A 14,424-nucleotide genomic window follows, 5' to 3' on the forward strand; every position below is an offset into this window, starting at 1 on the left:
TCGTTGAAGGTTCTCTTGGGTGGCTACTTTCTGGCTGTTGTGACACAGGCTGCTATCCCAGAATTCCCTCATTGGCACTGTTTGAGTTAAACTGAAATCATTGGCTGGTCACTGCTGGCCTGTAAAGCCACTTCACATCTAGTTGAGGACTTAATTAGGAGTTACACTACATCAGAAAGGATTCTTGATTTCATTTGAATGCTGCCTCAGGTTTGTGTGAGATGTGTGAACAGCTTGGGCTTTAATCAGACTTATATATGTAAAAATATCTGCACTCATACATAAAAATAGTCTCACACACAAGCGCACATGTACAGTATATATACACGCACAAACACATTCACACACACACACAAACCTTTGCACACATATGCATGCGCATACACATACTCTCACAAATTCACACATGTACAGGAACACACATGCATGCGTACGCACGCATGGACACACACATACACGATAAATTATTGCACGCTATAAAGTGCACTGGGTCCACTTATAGCCTTCATTTAAATTGCCCAGTGGAGTGTCATTTTAGCCTGGTCTCTCTGTAACAGAGGTGCTAAGGAAAAGTACAATCTGCAGTGTGGGACTGTGAACCAGCTCCTCTGTGTACTCCTCTTAAGTCGGTAATATCACAGATTGAAACGTTCAGGGGACAGACAGGGTCAGGTACCTGGCTTCATGGTGGCTGGCTATTGGTTTGCGTACTGTAATCGTCTCCAAAGGGCCAGAATGAACTCTGGGAAAATGTCCCTTTATTAGGTGTTGCATGTTGAGCATGGAGGTCTGTTGTAGAATGTGCGGTTTGGATTTACGTATTTTGAGTGTTGTGGTCCCCTCCAGGGAAGTCCAGAAGCACAGCACAAATCCTCCGTCGTGTCTGCGTGTCCTCCCACTCCCCTTCACACATCACCAGCCACCCGCACGCCGCTGGCTCCCCCGTCACAGCGGCTCTCCGCACGCGCATGCATACCTGCCGCTGTGTCGCACCCCCGTAACCCCACTCCGCATGTAACTACCCACACCGCTCTACATACAGCACGCTCGTCCCTGCTGAGATACAGTTCGCTATTTCAGGAAAGTACATTTGTCTCTTCTGATACTCAAAAAGTGGTGTTTCTGAATTCTTCAGGAGAGTACCTGGAGGATATGATGGCGTATGCCTGCACGCGTGATTCCGTTTCGTTTTTGTTCGTTTTTTCTATTATTATTTTCCTTCACACTTTTTATTTTCTCAGAAAAATGAGCAAAAGTTGAGAAGAGACTTTCGTGAAGAAATTGATTATCATGTAGGATGACTTGGTGGACTGATTCAGCTGCGGGCTGTGCCGTTACTTATCGCGCTAGGGTGATGGATACACAAACCATTCATAAACACCTGTTGTTTTTATTGGAGGAAAAAAGACACACCTTTTAAAAACATTTTTTAACCGTCACTTCAGTTTTTTAAAATACATTCCATTGCTCTTAATAAAACATTGAATTGCTGGATTTAGTTCCAAAGGTCAGCATTGGACCAGTCTGCTGTAGCTTTACAGCATGCGGGTTTTGCATGTGAGTGCTCCGACGAAAGTGTAGTTGCTCATGTAGGACCCTCCAGGCAGGGAAATCGTGCCTAGCAGGTATTTCCCCCCATTAAATATTAGCCTTTCGATTTACTGTGGTCTATTAAAACTATGTAGTTGATGGATCTAGTGGTCTGGTCTGTACTTCAAGCAATCCCAGACAGCCTAACGAAGGTAACGAATGTGTAAAGTCCGCTTCACGTCTTAAGTAGACTGCTGTGTTGTTTTCCACCGTTTCTACATTAAAGGTGAAGATGATATCTAAGCGTTTAAGAAGCCATTTGTTCTCCCTGTAGCAGTAAACAAAATATACTAATTACCCCCACTTCAACCCGGGGGGGCTTGTTTAAGTTTCCAGCATGTTCCTTGTGTAGGCGCTTTCCCTCTACTAAATTTATGTTTTAAAAACGTTACCTTTGACTCGGTGTCGGACTTTATCGCACCCCGTGGTCCACACACACTGTGCTCTGTGTTCGGAGGCGCTGAGGAGGAAGTATTTGTGATGATTACAGTCTCTGACTCCTCTCTACCTCTATAAATCCCCTCCACACAACATTCCTGCCGCCCGGCTTCAGAGAGCTGCACGGAAAAAGGACACTTCAGCGAATACATTTTATACTGGGTCTTTTGGAAATAATTCTCTCTTGCTGGGGAGGCCCTAATTAATGTATGGATGTTGCACGTAATAGTGCAACATTTGTGTTCAATAACCTTTAAAAAATAAATTAAAATGTCTTTATACTATAAGTACTATAATTCTTTCTCCTTATATGGCAGGGTTGATCTTAGTTTTGAATAGCAAGAGAACTTGCATAGGCTGTTATCTTGGGCATTGATGTCTGCAGTATTATAGCCTATAATGTTCGTGTGTTTGTATGTGTGTGCGTCGACGTGTGGCTGGCTGTAATTGCTGTTGCGAAATACGAAAGGTGATACATAAGTTCGGAATTTTAAGTCTCCAAAGTTTTTGAAAGTACCTACAGCCACAAATCGCAATTGTCATTTTTTGGAAAAACACTCCTTGTAATGCGTCACAGGAAGTTAAGTCCTAGGCTGGTGCGACGCAGGCTGTTCAGTTTCAGATGGGGTTTTCAGTTTTAATCGCGCTTGCTCATAACGTTACATGTTTGGAAAGTAGTTTTATATGTCTTGTGATTTTACTGCTCGGATGTGTTGTTTTGTTGTATATTTTTCAAGTCTTGGTGTCACACTGAGCCCTCTGTTCGCAATTCTGCGTCTGGATAAGATAAAATGTTCAGTGTTAAATCAACTCTTACAGAGTGCATATGGTCCCTATTGGACCATGTGTACTATGTTAGAGTTGAATTAACACTGGACGTTTTACTGTGCACTTTAGGGATGAAACACGCCCAACAGATGATTCACTGGAGGAGGGGGCTAAAAGACCAAGTAGATAGTGCAGAAGTGATGAGGCACTAATTCAGAAAACACACAGGACCCTCTTCTTGAAGGCCACAGATAGTTTAGGAGATCGGCCTCTCTTGGAATGCCTGGCTGACCCCGGCAAATGAAAATAATCAAAAGTAATTAGAAGTGCGCTGGTCTGGTCGTGAGAGCCCCGAGCGGGAGGGTAAACATGGCGGGTGCGCTGCGCCACTGGGACGGGCCGGGCGGAGGCAGGGGTGCGCTGACCTTGTCCACATAAAGCTGTGATTTATGAAGTGCAGGGCACAGCAGCGGGGCTCCTGTCTTCTCCTGGAGAACCAAATTACTGAGGTGGAGATTAACACGCGCTCGCTACGGGCCTACTTCCAGACCAGGGAAATTTTTTATTTACATTTTTCCCCTTTCATTTCCTCCCCTTTCTTTTAATGGTAATTGGCCCGCGAGGAAGCTGCACCTAAACTGTAGATTTTCTGAAAAGAGGGCCAATATAACGCTGAGAACTTTCGGTTTGCGTGCACGCGCCACAAATGCCTCAAAAACGTAACCCAAGCCACGTTTTAATTAAAATTGAATACGGTATTTATATGGGTCAACCCATACTACTATTACAACAAATACCCTATATATTTATTACCAAATATTTTACACAGGTCGACCGTACTACTATTACAACAAAGAATGTTAATTTAAAAATCTAATTTTATTTGCTACTCCTGTCCCCGATTTTTCTAACCAAAAGCATTTTTAGCTTATGCTGTAATACTATCTTTTGACATGTAGAGAGAATTCGGATTCGTAGTAATCAATTAATTAATGAATTTGCGGGGGGAAATTAGCCTATTGCTTGTGGCAATAAGCGCGTTTTATATTGGCTGTGTGCAAGCTCTCTTGAGTCTATTAGCCTGTGTGCTTTCATCGCTGTCTGGGTTTTCTTCCATTATTTTATCATATGGTGCCATTTGAATAATATATTGCTGTAATTCTATTTTGATAGTTTAATTCATTATTAAAACAATTGATTGAGATTCATACAAACATAATACTAAATGTATAACCATACAAGGTTACAATAAAACTGTGGCAGTCCTCTAACTTTTTTTTCTGATGTATGAAATTTCAGTTTCTTCATGATAAAGGCATGCGTAGCCTTTCCACACTTCAAGTGAATAGGCTATAACACCCAAACTGCATTGTTCTCAATTATATTTAAAACTCTAAAAATACGTTCCGTGTTGTAATGATACAATTTTATAAGCTGTACCGCATCTGTTGTTGAGTAGCCTAGTACATTTTGGCTATTGGTTTTAATAACTTTGTTTTGGCTTTGATTGAACCTTCCTGAATTTTTAAATTCATTGTTCAGTGTCTTCGGTCTGTGGAAGAACAGGACGGGGACTTTATGGTATTTTAGCTCTTCGCGTGTGTCAATGGGAGGTCTCAGTCAATAAATAGCTGAAGTATTTCATGCTGATGTAGCCATGATATTTTTTTTCTTTTTTTCCTGGAGGATACGGTGGAATGCTCCTTAGACACAGGGTTTCCATTCGACCGACTCTGGGGCTTTAAGGAAGCCGGGGAAGGCGCGTTGCTTCTCGGCGTCAGCTTTCACCCTTCTGGGAATAGGGCTATTCTCCATAAAGCGGTAATACCTTAATAGACTGCTTAATATGGAGACTTACTGTGTGTAAACAAAACCAGCAGTTTATCATTTTTCAAATGTTGTTGTGCGCAAGAGTTCTTGAAAGACATTGAATGTTTATTAAATAGACGGAGCATACATAAACTCTAATCACAATTAGCATACACTTTCTATTGCCATGTCAAAGTTTAATGCGTATTTATTTATTTATTTATTATTTATTTTTTACAAAGGCTTCGTTTTTTCTCAAATTTAACTTTTTAATAGCCGAAACAAACAGCCATGCAAATAAGTGGACATCAAACCCATGGAGAATTTGATGGTACATAAAATAAATAGGCTATATAAATTATTTCCGAAAGCGTCGTATTTAAAGACCAATTAAAAAAAGAAATGGAGCGCAATTTTAAAAGGGAACAGTAAACTCCCTCTAGCAGGTTTTTTTCCTCTGTAATTTGTTGATAAACAGTTGTTACATGCTGGTATGTTAGAGGGTTTAACTTTAAAGTGTTGGGGCGGGGGGGTGGCGTTGTAAGACAGTGTATGGTCGTGCAGGGTTATGTAAATTCAGTACAATATGCATACATAATGTATTTTTCGCTATAGGAATTGTCATAGATATTTAGTAGAGTACTTCTGGAGCCTTTATTAATTATCTTGCCAATAAGATAACTCATTATCGTTTCAACTTGATATTTCTATTATCGGTTGTTCGGGTGATTTCCAGTTCAAGGCTGTACAACTTGAATTTTTCATATTCCGTTTATAAATTTCATGCCTCTGTATAGATGATGTTAACGTATATATAGGCTATGGCAATTCTTCGTGTATGTAAGCAATAACACCCCCACCCCCACCCCACCCACACCCGTTCCTCTCGGCGCTTGACTGATGCGATTTTCTCACGGAGGTATATGTTGATAATTCGTATATATGTAAATAAAAAGTCTTAGTACTTAGTACTCATGTAAATAACCATGAATCCAACAAATTAAGCACCCCCCACAAAACTTTACCGTTCAATATCTGCTTGTACGGTATAATACGCTGTGTTTTTTTTGGACTCCGCTCCAAAAAGTTTTAGTCAACACAGAGCGCCACCTTCCGGCAGCCTTGTGTCTGCACTGACAGCACGGGCCCCAGTCCTATCAGTTTTACCCCAATTTACCCCGGACCTGGTACTGATACCGCAAAACCTTTTGTTTATCCACCAACGTTTCCTCCTTTTCAGAAAGGACTGAACAGTCTCTATCAGAATCCTCGATCAGCCCTGCAGAGTCCGCGCGCAATCACTTTCCCAGATTACTTGTATTTAATACACAATGAATCATAAAACAAATCCCTCATCCTGACAGGAAGAAAATAGAACAGCTCATAGCTCGAGCTTTCCCAATTTATGGCTAAATTAAAAAAGGTTCCAACAATGGACAAGTCGAGGAAAGGCAGGAAATCAATGGCCGGCGAACCGGGGTCTCTTTTCGGTTCTCAAGCTGTGCGGAGTATGGGAATCTCTGGCGAGGTCCAGCTTATTTACACGTGATTTTTCCTGTCCTTCCTACGTTTGCGCTGCGATTTTCAAAAACAATGGGTATTATCTGAAATAGAAGTTCAATGCCACAGATAGCGGGCCACTGAGACATATTAATCATCTTCTCCTCGCTTTACCCGCCCCCCCCCGCCCCCCTTTGCAGACATGCTTGAGAACTGAACTCTCATCCCTCTGTGTCCCCTACTTTGCCGCTTCCAAATTCTTTTCCCAAGATCTAAACTTTCAGTTTTTGCACTTTTAAGAAAATTCAGTTTTTCTTTTCAGTATTCTCAATATTGTTTTATCTCGTATTACTTATAAATTATAGCTACCTTCTTTAGTAGCCTAAGACTTATGTGGTTTTGAATGTTATTAATGAACATTCAACATCATGAATGTAAACGAAATATAAAACGGAAATGTACAAATAAAAATAAAAATGTAAGAACCCGGGATGGTAACGGTAATTTAAAATGTATAAAATTCACTTATTCCAAATGTATACCAAAAGTTGGCAACCCCTATAAAGTTTCTTTGATTGCTGCCATGGAGATTCAGGGAAAAGCTATGCATATTCACCTGTGAGTGTCCCGTGACATTCTGCTGAAGGGCTCGTGGGAGTGTTCCTCCTCTCCCGTGCAGCAGGTGTTTTGGAACGCCAACCATGTCATGTTTGAAGACCATTGTTTTATTTGTCACACCAAAAATGAAGCAAGATCAGACTTTTTGGGAGAGTTGGGGGGGGGGGGTGTTGTTCAATTTACTGGATTTTTCTCTGCATCATGTTCGGACACCCCCCCCACCCCGGCCCAGACACGTACACACAAACACACATGCAAACACACTCACGCGCGAATCCACACACTTACGCACGCACGCACACACAAAGTGGAACATGTGCAAGATATTATGAGTACTTCGTTGTTTTATCAACCCGGTGAAATTCGGTGCTGATGCATTTGTAGTCAATCCAATAGGACCCTGTCCCGACCTTTCTCTGACCTCTCCTCTCTATGCGGGCTGCTGTCACTTTAAAAATTTACTGAGGGGAGCGTCGTTCAACTTCCGATCGCGGACAGGCAAGATAGCCCAGACTGCGTTGCTCTGTATGGATGGGCGAGCAACATCCTCTTTAAAGAGACAGTCCGTGAAATAGAGACACGCAGAACACGGACGGGACGCGAAATAAGGTGGGCGATCCTGCCATTTCACTATCAGACGGCGAAAAAAAGGAAAAGGGCGCTCCCCGTCCGCCCCGCAGCAGGACACCTGGGAGTTTCACTGAGGGACGGAAGGCTGGTCTGGGATGAAGTTGCATGGAAGTTAATGTGCCTGGGGATTAACTTGATGTGCAGTTGACAATAAGAGAGAAAGTGAAAAAAGCCCGTGGGTGCTTAAAAAGAGTAAGAAAAATACCCAGTTCCGAAATCTCTGGGTATTTTTTAAAACTACAGTGGGCTATTTTAAGAAGCCAGGACCTTGATTAGCCTGCTTGGAACACGAACGACCCGAACGGTTACCTTTAGCCATCATTTGCGATCAGTTTGATTATTTTTTTCTCCGCTGCACGACTGAGGTTTTTTTTTGTTTGTTTGTTTGTTTTGTTTTGTCTGGAAGTTTTTATGATCCCCTGTCTGTGATATCGGTGATATTTGCGAATAACCTAACGCAAAATCAAGCGACCGGCTGATCACGGTAAGTTGTAGGCTATAGCTGGTTGTCCTGGCTTCACTGAACGCAGGCTTACACTCCTAGCCTGTTTTGAACTCCAGTTGTGACAGAATGATACTAAATTCACCTTTCATCGACATTATGGTAAATCAACAATACGGCCTGAAAATGCAAATATTATTTATGATTATTTCGACTGGCTATTCTGAAAGGTGGCCGATTTTAATATTATTATTATTCTTATTATTATTATTCTTATTATTATTATTATTATTATTTATGTATTCATTTTTATGTGCGGTATTTGAAAAGATTGTTTGACGTTTTATTGGATGGAGTTGTGTGGATCATTACAACAAGCAAAGGCATGTTGTATCATCGTGTTTTCGTGAAAACTATTGCTATTGTTTGAGGAAAAATACGGTAACTTTTGAAGTAATTCAATTTAATATATTTCGCTTGGCTAATTATTATGTTTTGTTTTGGATTTAAATTGTTTGGAACACATGTTATTGGCTTAATTTTAAAACGATACAACCATTGTTACTATAATTGAAATAACTGCATAACGATTTAAAATAAATAACAGACACCAACTATTTTTATCTTTTTTTTTAACCTTTTCTGTTTTTCGTCCGTGTAGTTAATATGGTAATATATATAGCCTACCATTCCTCTTGTCAAAACTTGATATGATTTATTTTTAATAGAGAAATACATTTAATGTAATGTAAAATAGAAAACGACCTTACTTATGTACGTAATTAAATACATTTACGTGTAAAATCAATGTGACTCGAAGATGTATACGTATATAGATTTTATACAGTGTATTCATCCAGATTTTAAAAATACAATTAATCTTTTCGATTGAAAATGACAAATTTTGTTAAGGGGTCGGGGTGGTTACTGCGGGTAATTTGCCTGAGGTAATGGGCAAATGCGTGGTTAGTAATTATGCAGAGCCAAGAATCGCCCTAAAAAGCCAAGGTTTTCGCAATATTTTGCACAAATAGTTTTCTGCAAGTTAATGGTCTGAAACGACTCATTGAAAGTGACTCGATTTGCATGCACAGGGGTCAGATAAACTCTGCAGACACTCTTGGCCCTGCTAAGGTTCACAGATAAGGCCCTTTTGTCTGATTCAGACTTGCCGTGAAAACATTGGTTATTTCAGTGAAACGTGTTCAGCGCGAGTGTCCATCACCCGTTAACATGTTTGAGAAGGTTTTCTATTTTTACTTAGTCATATGAAGTTCGGATTCAAACTTTATGTAAAAAAATACGATTTTACGCAGTGCTGTTTAATTGTAATATTAATTATAGTAGAGGGGTTTGATATCATTAAATTTTTTTATTTTAAGGATATTTTTGCTGATTTATTAGGAATGTGCTTTTGGAAAATTCAGGCTGTGCAAATGTGTTATACATAATGCTTATTCCCTCAGATTGTTCCTGAAAATTGTCTTATTTACAGTAGCATAACTGATTTTGTTTATGTGGTAATATATCTTTTATGACAGTGTATTTTCTGTTTTCGCTTTCGAGGAAATATTGCAAACATGTATATTACACTTAGTTGAGCATTTAAAATTTTTCATTTTCAAGAGAGATTGTTTGAAGAAATAAATGAGATTGCTTAAAGTGTGTTTGTTTTTGAGGGTAGGGTGTGTGCCATGGTGTATGTTTAATTGTAAGAACGTGCGTGTGAGTGTGTGTGTGTGTGTGTGTGTCTCAGCTTGCAGACTCACAGTACTGTACGGCGTCTCTGTGGGAGGTATGCGGTCTCCCAGTGAGGACACAGTAACCTGTGCTGATAGAGATCAGCGTGTGATGCGTATCTCTGTCTCTCTGTGTGTGTTCAGGTCCTGGATGACTTGGGCCATGTGAGGTTCTGCTCGAATGCCAGCCAGCCTGATATCAGGAGCTGGCTCAAGCACGTCCAGTTCGCCCCGCTCGCCCACCAACACAACCTCGCTGCGTGCCAGAGAGAGGATCAGGTATGTGAGGAGCGGTGCGTGAGCGTGTGCGTGTGCCCAGGAGTGGCCTGGGGGGGCCGGGGGGAGGGGGGCGCAGTGTGACCTCCTGCCCCCGTTCAGTGTTGTGTTAAAAGGTATTGTTGCGATCAAACACTCAGACATCATCCTGCCTTATTATGCTCCACGCCATGGAGTGTGTGTGTGTGTGTGTGTGTGTGTGTGTGGCTGTGCGTGTATGTGTGTGTGTGTGTGTGTGTGTGTGTGTGTGCCTGTGCGTGCGTTTTGTATGCGCCTGTGCATGTATGAGTGTGTGTGTGCTTGTGTGTGCTTGTGTGTCCGTGCATGTGTGCGTGCGTGTGTGTTGGGGAGAGAGAGAGTATGTGTTGATACTTCTGTACACCTCAAACATTAATAGTAAACTGAAATATTTGAGGAAGGCAGCAGTCCTGTTTTCATCACTCCTGTAAGAAAGGTTTAAATGTTTTTGGAGATGCTGCCAGTATGAATTGTGTAACTGATTCATTAGGTTGGAAGTCGGGGGCCGGACGTGAATGGCTCACATGGATATAGGCACAGTTTCCCATTTTCTTTAGCAGATCAGCAAATACAGAACTTTGCCAGATTGGTTGTGTTTTAGTTCACATACTTATATATAAAGACCAATCATGCTTCTGTTGAAATTGCAAAAGTAGTAATTTTTCATTAACATTTTCCAGTGTTACAGGTATTTTTACATAACCATGTAAAAGTTAAATAAAAATACGCACTACACCACAATTTGAAATTGCATGTGAACAAGCAACAAATAATGGCTGCATGTTCTCACATTCCAAGAATAAAACCATATTATAGCACAAAGAAGGGGAGGAATTATTCTGAACAAGAATAAATAGTAACAATGAATTAATTGTAACATAAATGCAACAAATAAATACAAAATAATCAATCACCATAATCTTCATTTAATAGCTGTTAACTAATAGCTTTTGTGATACAATGATGAATTAGATTATGCTGCTACTGCTCCTGATGATAATTATGATGGTGATGATTATTATTAGTAATATTATTGTTTTATTTGTTTTTTATTCATGTTTTAAGTTTTAACACTACAGCATTACCAAAGCTAATGTTACCTTTAATAAGTGTGATGTAAAATAAAATGAGCAAAAAAAAGAGATCATTTGAGGCAAAGCATTATGCAGTCTTTTTATTTGAGTGTAGAGTATCAACATAATTAGGTCATTCTGAGCTAAAGCTCATCAGGTCAGACTTCATTTCAAAGGACACAGTATTACAGCCTTTTTAGGATCCAAGAGTTTCAATTAACTGATCAAGTGGTTATGAAGTCTCAAAATTAAATAAAGGGAACAGCGAATCAAGTGCTTAGATCAGGATCTATATCTGTGTGACTAATTCTCCCGGTTGATTGTAGTTGCGTACTTGTGTGTCTGTGTGTGGGTGTGCGAGCATGTCTGTGTATGTGTGGACCTGTGCTGTTTGCACATATATGTGGGACGTGGGTGTGTTTGTATGTGTGTATAAGTATATGCAAGTACATGTGTCTGTATGTATGTGGTGTGTTGGCATGTGTGCGTGTGTTTGTGTGTGTTTGTGCATTTGCACGTGCAAGTGTGTGTATGTTTGTGGATGTTTGTGCATGTGTAAGTGGATGTGTCGTCGTATGTCTGTGTTTCTGTGTGTAGGTATATGCGTATGTGTGAGTGTGCTCGTCTGTGAGTGTGTGTGCGTGTGTGTGTGTGCATGTGTGTGTGTGTGTGTGCCTGTGGTGTGTGTGTGTGTGTGTGCGTGTGAGTGTGTGCGTGTGTGTGTGTGTGTGTGTGGTGTTGTGTGTGTGTGCTGTGCTGTGTCTGTGTGCGTGTGTGCACGTGTGTGTGTGTGTGTGCATGTGCTGTGTGTGTGTATGTGTGTGTGTGTGTGTGTGTGTGTGTGTGTGTGTGTGTGTGTGTGTGCATGTGTGTGTGTGTGTGTGCCTGTGTGTGTGCTCTGGTCCTGTGCTGCTGAAGAGGAAAGGTGTGGGTGGTGAGGTATGTAGCTCAGGGGAAATGGAGATAACGCCATTCTACGGCTCTGGGCTTTAAAAGGGAAAACTTTGAAGTTAACGATGACTATCACCTGTTTGCATTGTGATTGCTATTGCATTGTGAGATTCATATCGCACATTCACAGTGAGATCCATGATGAGATGAGGGTGATTGTCAAAAATGGTGGCTGTATTCCTGAAATATCTAAAAATAAATAATAATAATAATAATAATAATACATTTTACTATAATAGAACTTTTCCCATGCTCCCATTATCTTGCAAGGTCATTCAACAGGGAATGACAAGATTGGAAAATCAATTAAATACAGATGATAAGAACAATAACAAAATAAATAAAATCGAACATTAAATAAGATTGCAGGGTCAAGTTCACAGTGGCTAAAAATATACAAATTCAACATTTATTTCTGGGATTATAATAAATGCTATTTAAATCCGGGTATATTTCACATTGTATTTTAGTGGGGGACATTGGGACACCCATGCACTAGATTTAACTAATTAAGTACTACACTTGTACTGATGAATCTATACCGATGAGTTGCGGTTTTATGAGTTTAACTTTGGTGTGTATGTTTTCTGTTTTCTGTCTGTGTAAACTGTCAGGGAACAGCGTTTGCTCTGGTTTGTTTGTCATATCTGTCATGTGTGACATACGAGACAGAAAGGCCTTTAGGCCTCCTCTCGCCCTGCTCTGGAGTGGAGGGGAGGTCCTCATTATTTGTTCAGGTGACTAATTATTTCAAGGTGATAAACAGCTCAAATAATAGCATCACATTTCTTGTTGAGCTTTGGGTCACGTGTGAAACCACAGTAATTATGGTGTTTGGCTCACAGACCGACAGTGTTATAACCCCGCGCTCTTCAAAACAGCAAGATGTAATCATCATTTCCAGCGCTGCGTGAGCGAGCGAGCGAGTGTGTGTGTGTTCTGTGTGTGTGTGTGTGGTGCTCGTGAGCACGTTCGGTTTTGTGCGCGCCTGTGTGTGTTGCACCATGGCTGTGCGCTGCCTCGTTCCCTCAGGTGATAAGGACACTAATAAAGAGTTCTGGGAGACTGCAGTTCCGTCAGGGTTCAAGGATTTACCTGGAATTTCCTTGGGGGGGGGTTTTAACATGCGAGCCACCATGCGGTGGGTCACTGCTGCTGAACTCTGCCACCCCGCTCTTATCTGACTCTTATTCCAGCCAAACCCCTGCCTCAGGAAAACACTGCTTCTTTGGTCCAATGAAAAGGGCACGGAATACACGGAACACTAATTCTGATTGGTTGAATGAGCACTCTGACACATTCATTTGTTACATAGACAACTGTGACACCGATTCTAATTGGTGTTTTGAGCACTTTGACTCTCTTACTCTATATCTCTATGAACCCTGTCTGCACCCCCAACCCCCAACGCGGTAGTTTTTCTCTACCTCCGTTCGTACACGCCCCCCCCCCCATACCTAAAACAGCAGCCAGTGTCTGCAGAGAGCTGCTAGATTTCATCGCTGTGAGGTAGCATGCACCTAGCAACTACAGCTCTGAAGGGTTGCCAGATTTTTGTGCCCAAGCTCCGTGCCAGTAACAAAGCTGCAGCTGGAATCACTTTACAAACAACAGCCGAGGCTCGAACCTCCGGCCTGTATCAGTCTCTCTGACACGGGCACACAAAGGCCCCCAGCCGCATTTCAGCCTCTCTTTATTGTTTGGGAGTCACAATATTATTGTTGCTCGCGAGTGTGAAGGTTCGGGGCGCGTCGGAGATATCTGTGATCAGCAGGAAAGAGGGAAGGACCGCGTTCTCAGGGGACCGGGCTTCGCGAGAAGTTCCCTGCATTCTTTCGGGAACAATGGGCCCCCCCAGTTATCCCCGAGATCGCAATAACCTGCACTTTCTGTTCCTGCTTGGCCCATGTCACGCCGAGACATTCAGAGTCTGGCTCTGAACTATCTTCAAGGGCAGCGTCTCCGTAACCTCTCTGTTTCCGAGAACCCCCAGTCACACTCTAATAAGTCACAATCCAAATGTCAGCGCAGCTCGGGACAGGAAGTTAATAAGTTAAACCTTCAAGCGGTGCCAAAAATAATGCACTGCTGATTGTTCGGAGTGCACCATTGTGTTTGCAGGGGAAGTCAAACAATCCCATAACCTTTAATGCTGCTGAGCACTGGCCCGCTTGCTCTGGCGGCCCTAACCTGGCACCGGGGTCATTGTGATACCCCCACGGCGAGGGCACAGCCCATCTGTGGGGGCGCGCGGGTGTGCGTGTCTTTGCCCTGCCCTCTCAGTGAATTAGAGCTCTCTGCGGGGACCCTGCCACCGTGGGGTCTGTTTCCCACCACGACACTCTGAACTGTGATCCCATTTACATCTGTGACCCCCCCGCCTCCCCCTGAATGAGTACAGTGAGAACAGTATACAAGGAAGCCAGGCTGTCTGCTTTCCTTAGAAGACTCTCTTTTACAAAGTTTGAGAAATACAACTTATTGTATAACATTGTTTAAGCTTCCACTTTGTGTGTGTGCGTGTGTGTGTGTGTGTGTGCGCGCGTGTATGGTTTATAATCAGGTGAATGGG

The 14,424-nt window shown here is 41.9% G+C and overlaps 1 protein-coding gene across 9 annotated transcripts in view; it reads left to right on the forward strand.

Annotated features, from left to right (window-relative positions):
* mecom (MDS1 and EVI1 complex locus) overlaps positions 1–14,424 on the forward strand; it is a 138,520-nt gene that overhangs the window by 102,383 nt on the left and 21,713 nt on the right. For 7 of the 9 annotated variants that reach the window (XM_064301577.1, XM_064301581.1, XM_064301582.1 and 4 more), the window contains exon 3: positions 9,679–9,813. In XM_064301577.1, the coding sequence (XP_064157647.1) occupies positions 9,679–9,813 (135 nt within the window). Of the gene's footprint in view, positions 1–6,991; positions 7,838–9,678; positions 9,814–14,424 lie in introns of those variants that run through there. The other 2 variants (XM_064301583.1, XM_064301584.1) reach the window with 2 other exon arrangements.

Source organism: Anguilla rostrata, chromosome 12, assembly GCF_018555375.3.
Source record: "Anguilla rostrata isolate EN2019 chromosome 12, ASM1855537v3, whole genome shotgun sequence".
NCBI lineage: Eukaryota > Metazoa > Chordata > Actinopteri > Anguilliformes > Anguillidae > Anguilla > Anguilla rostrata.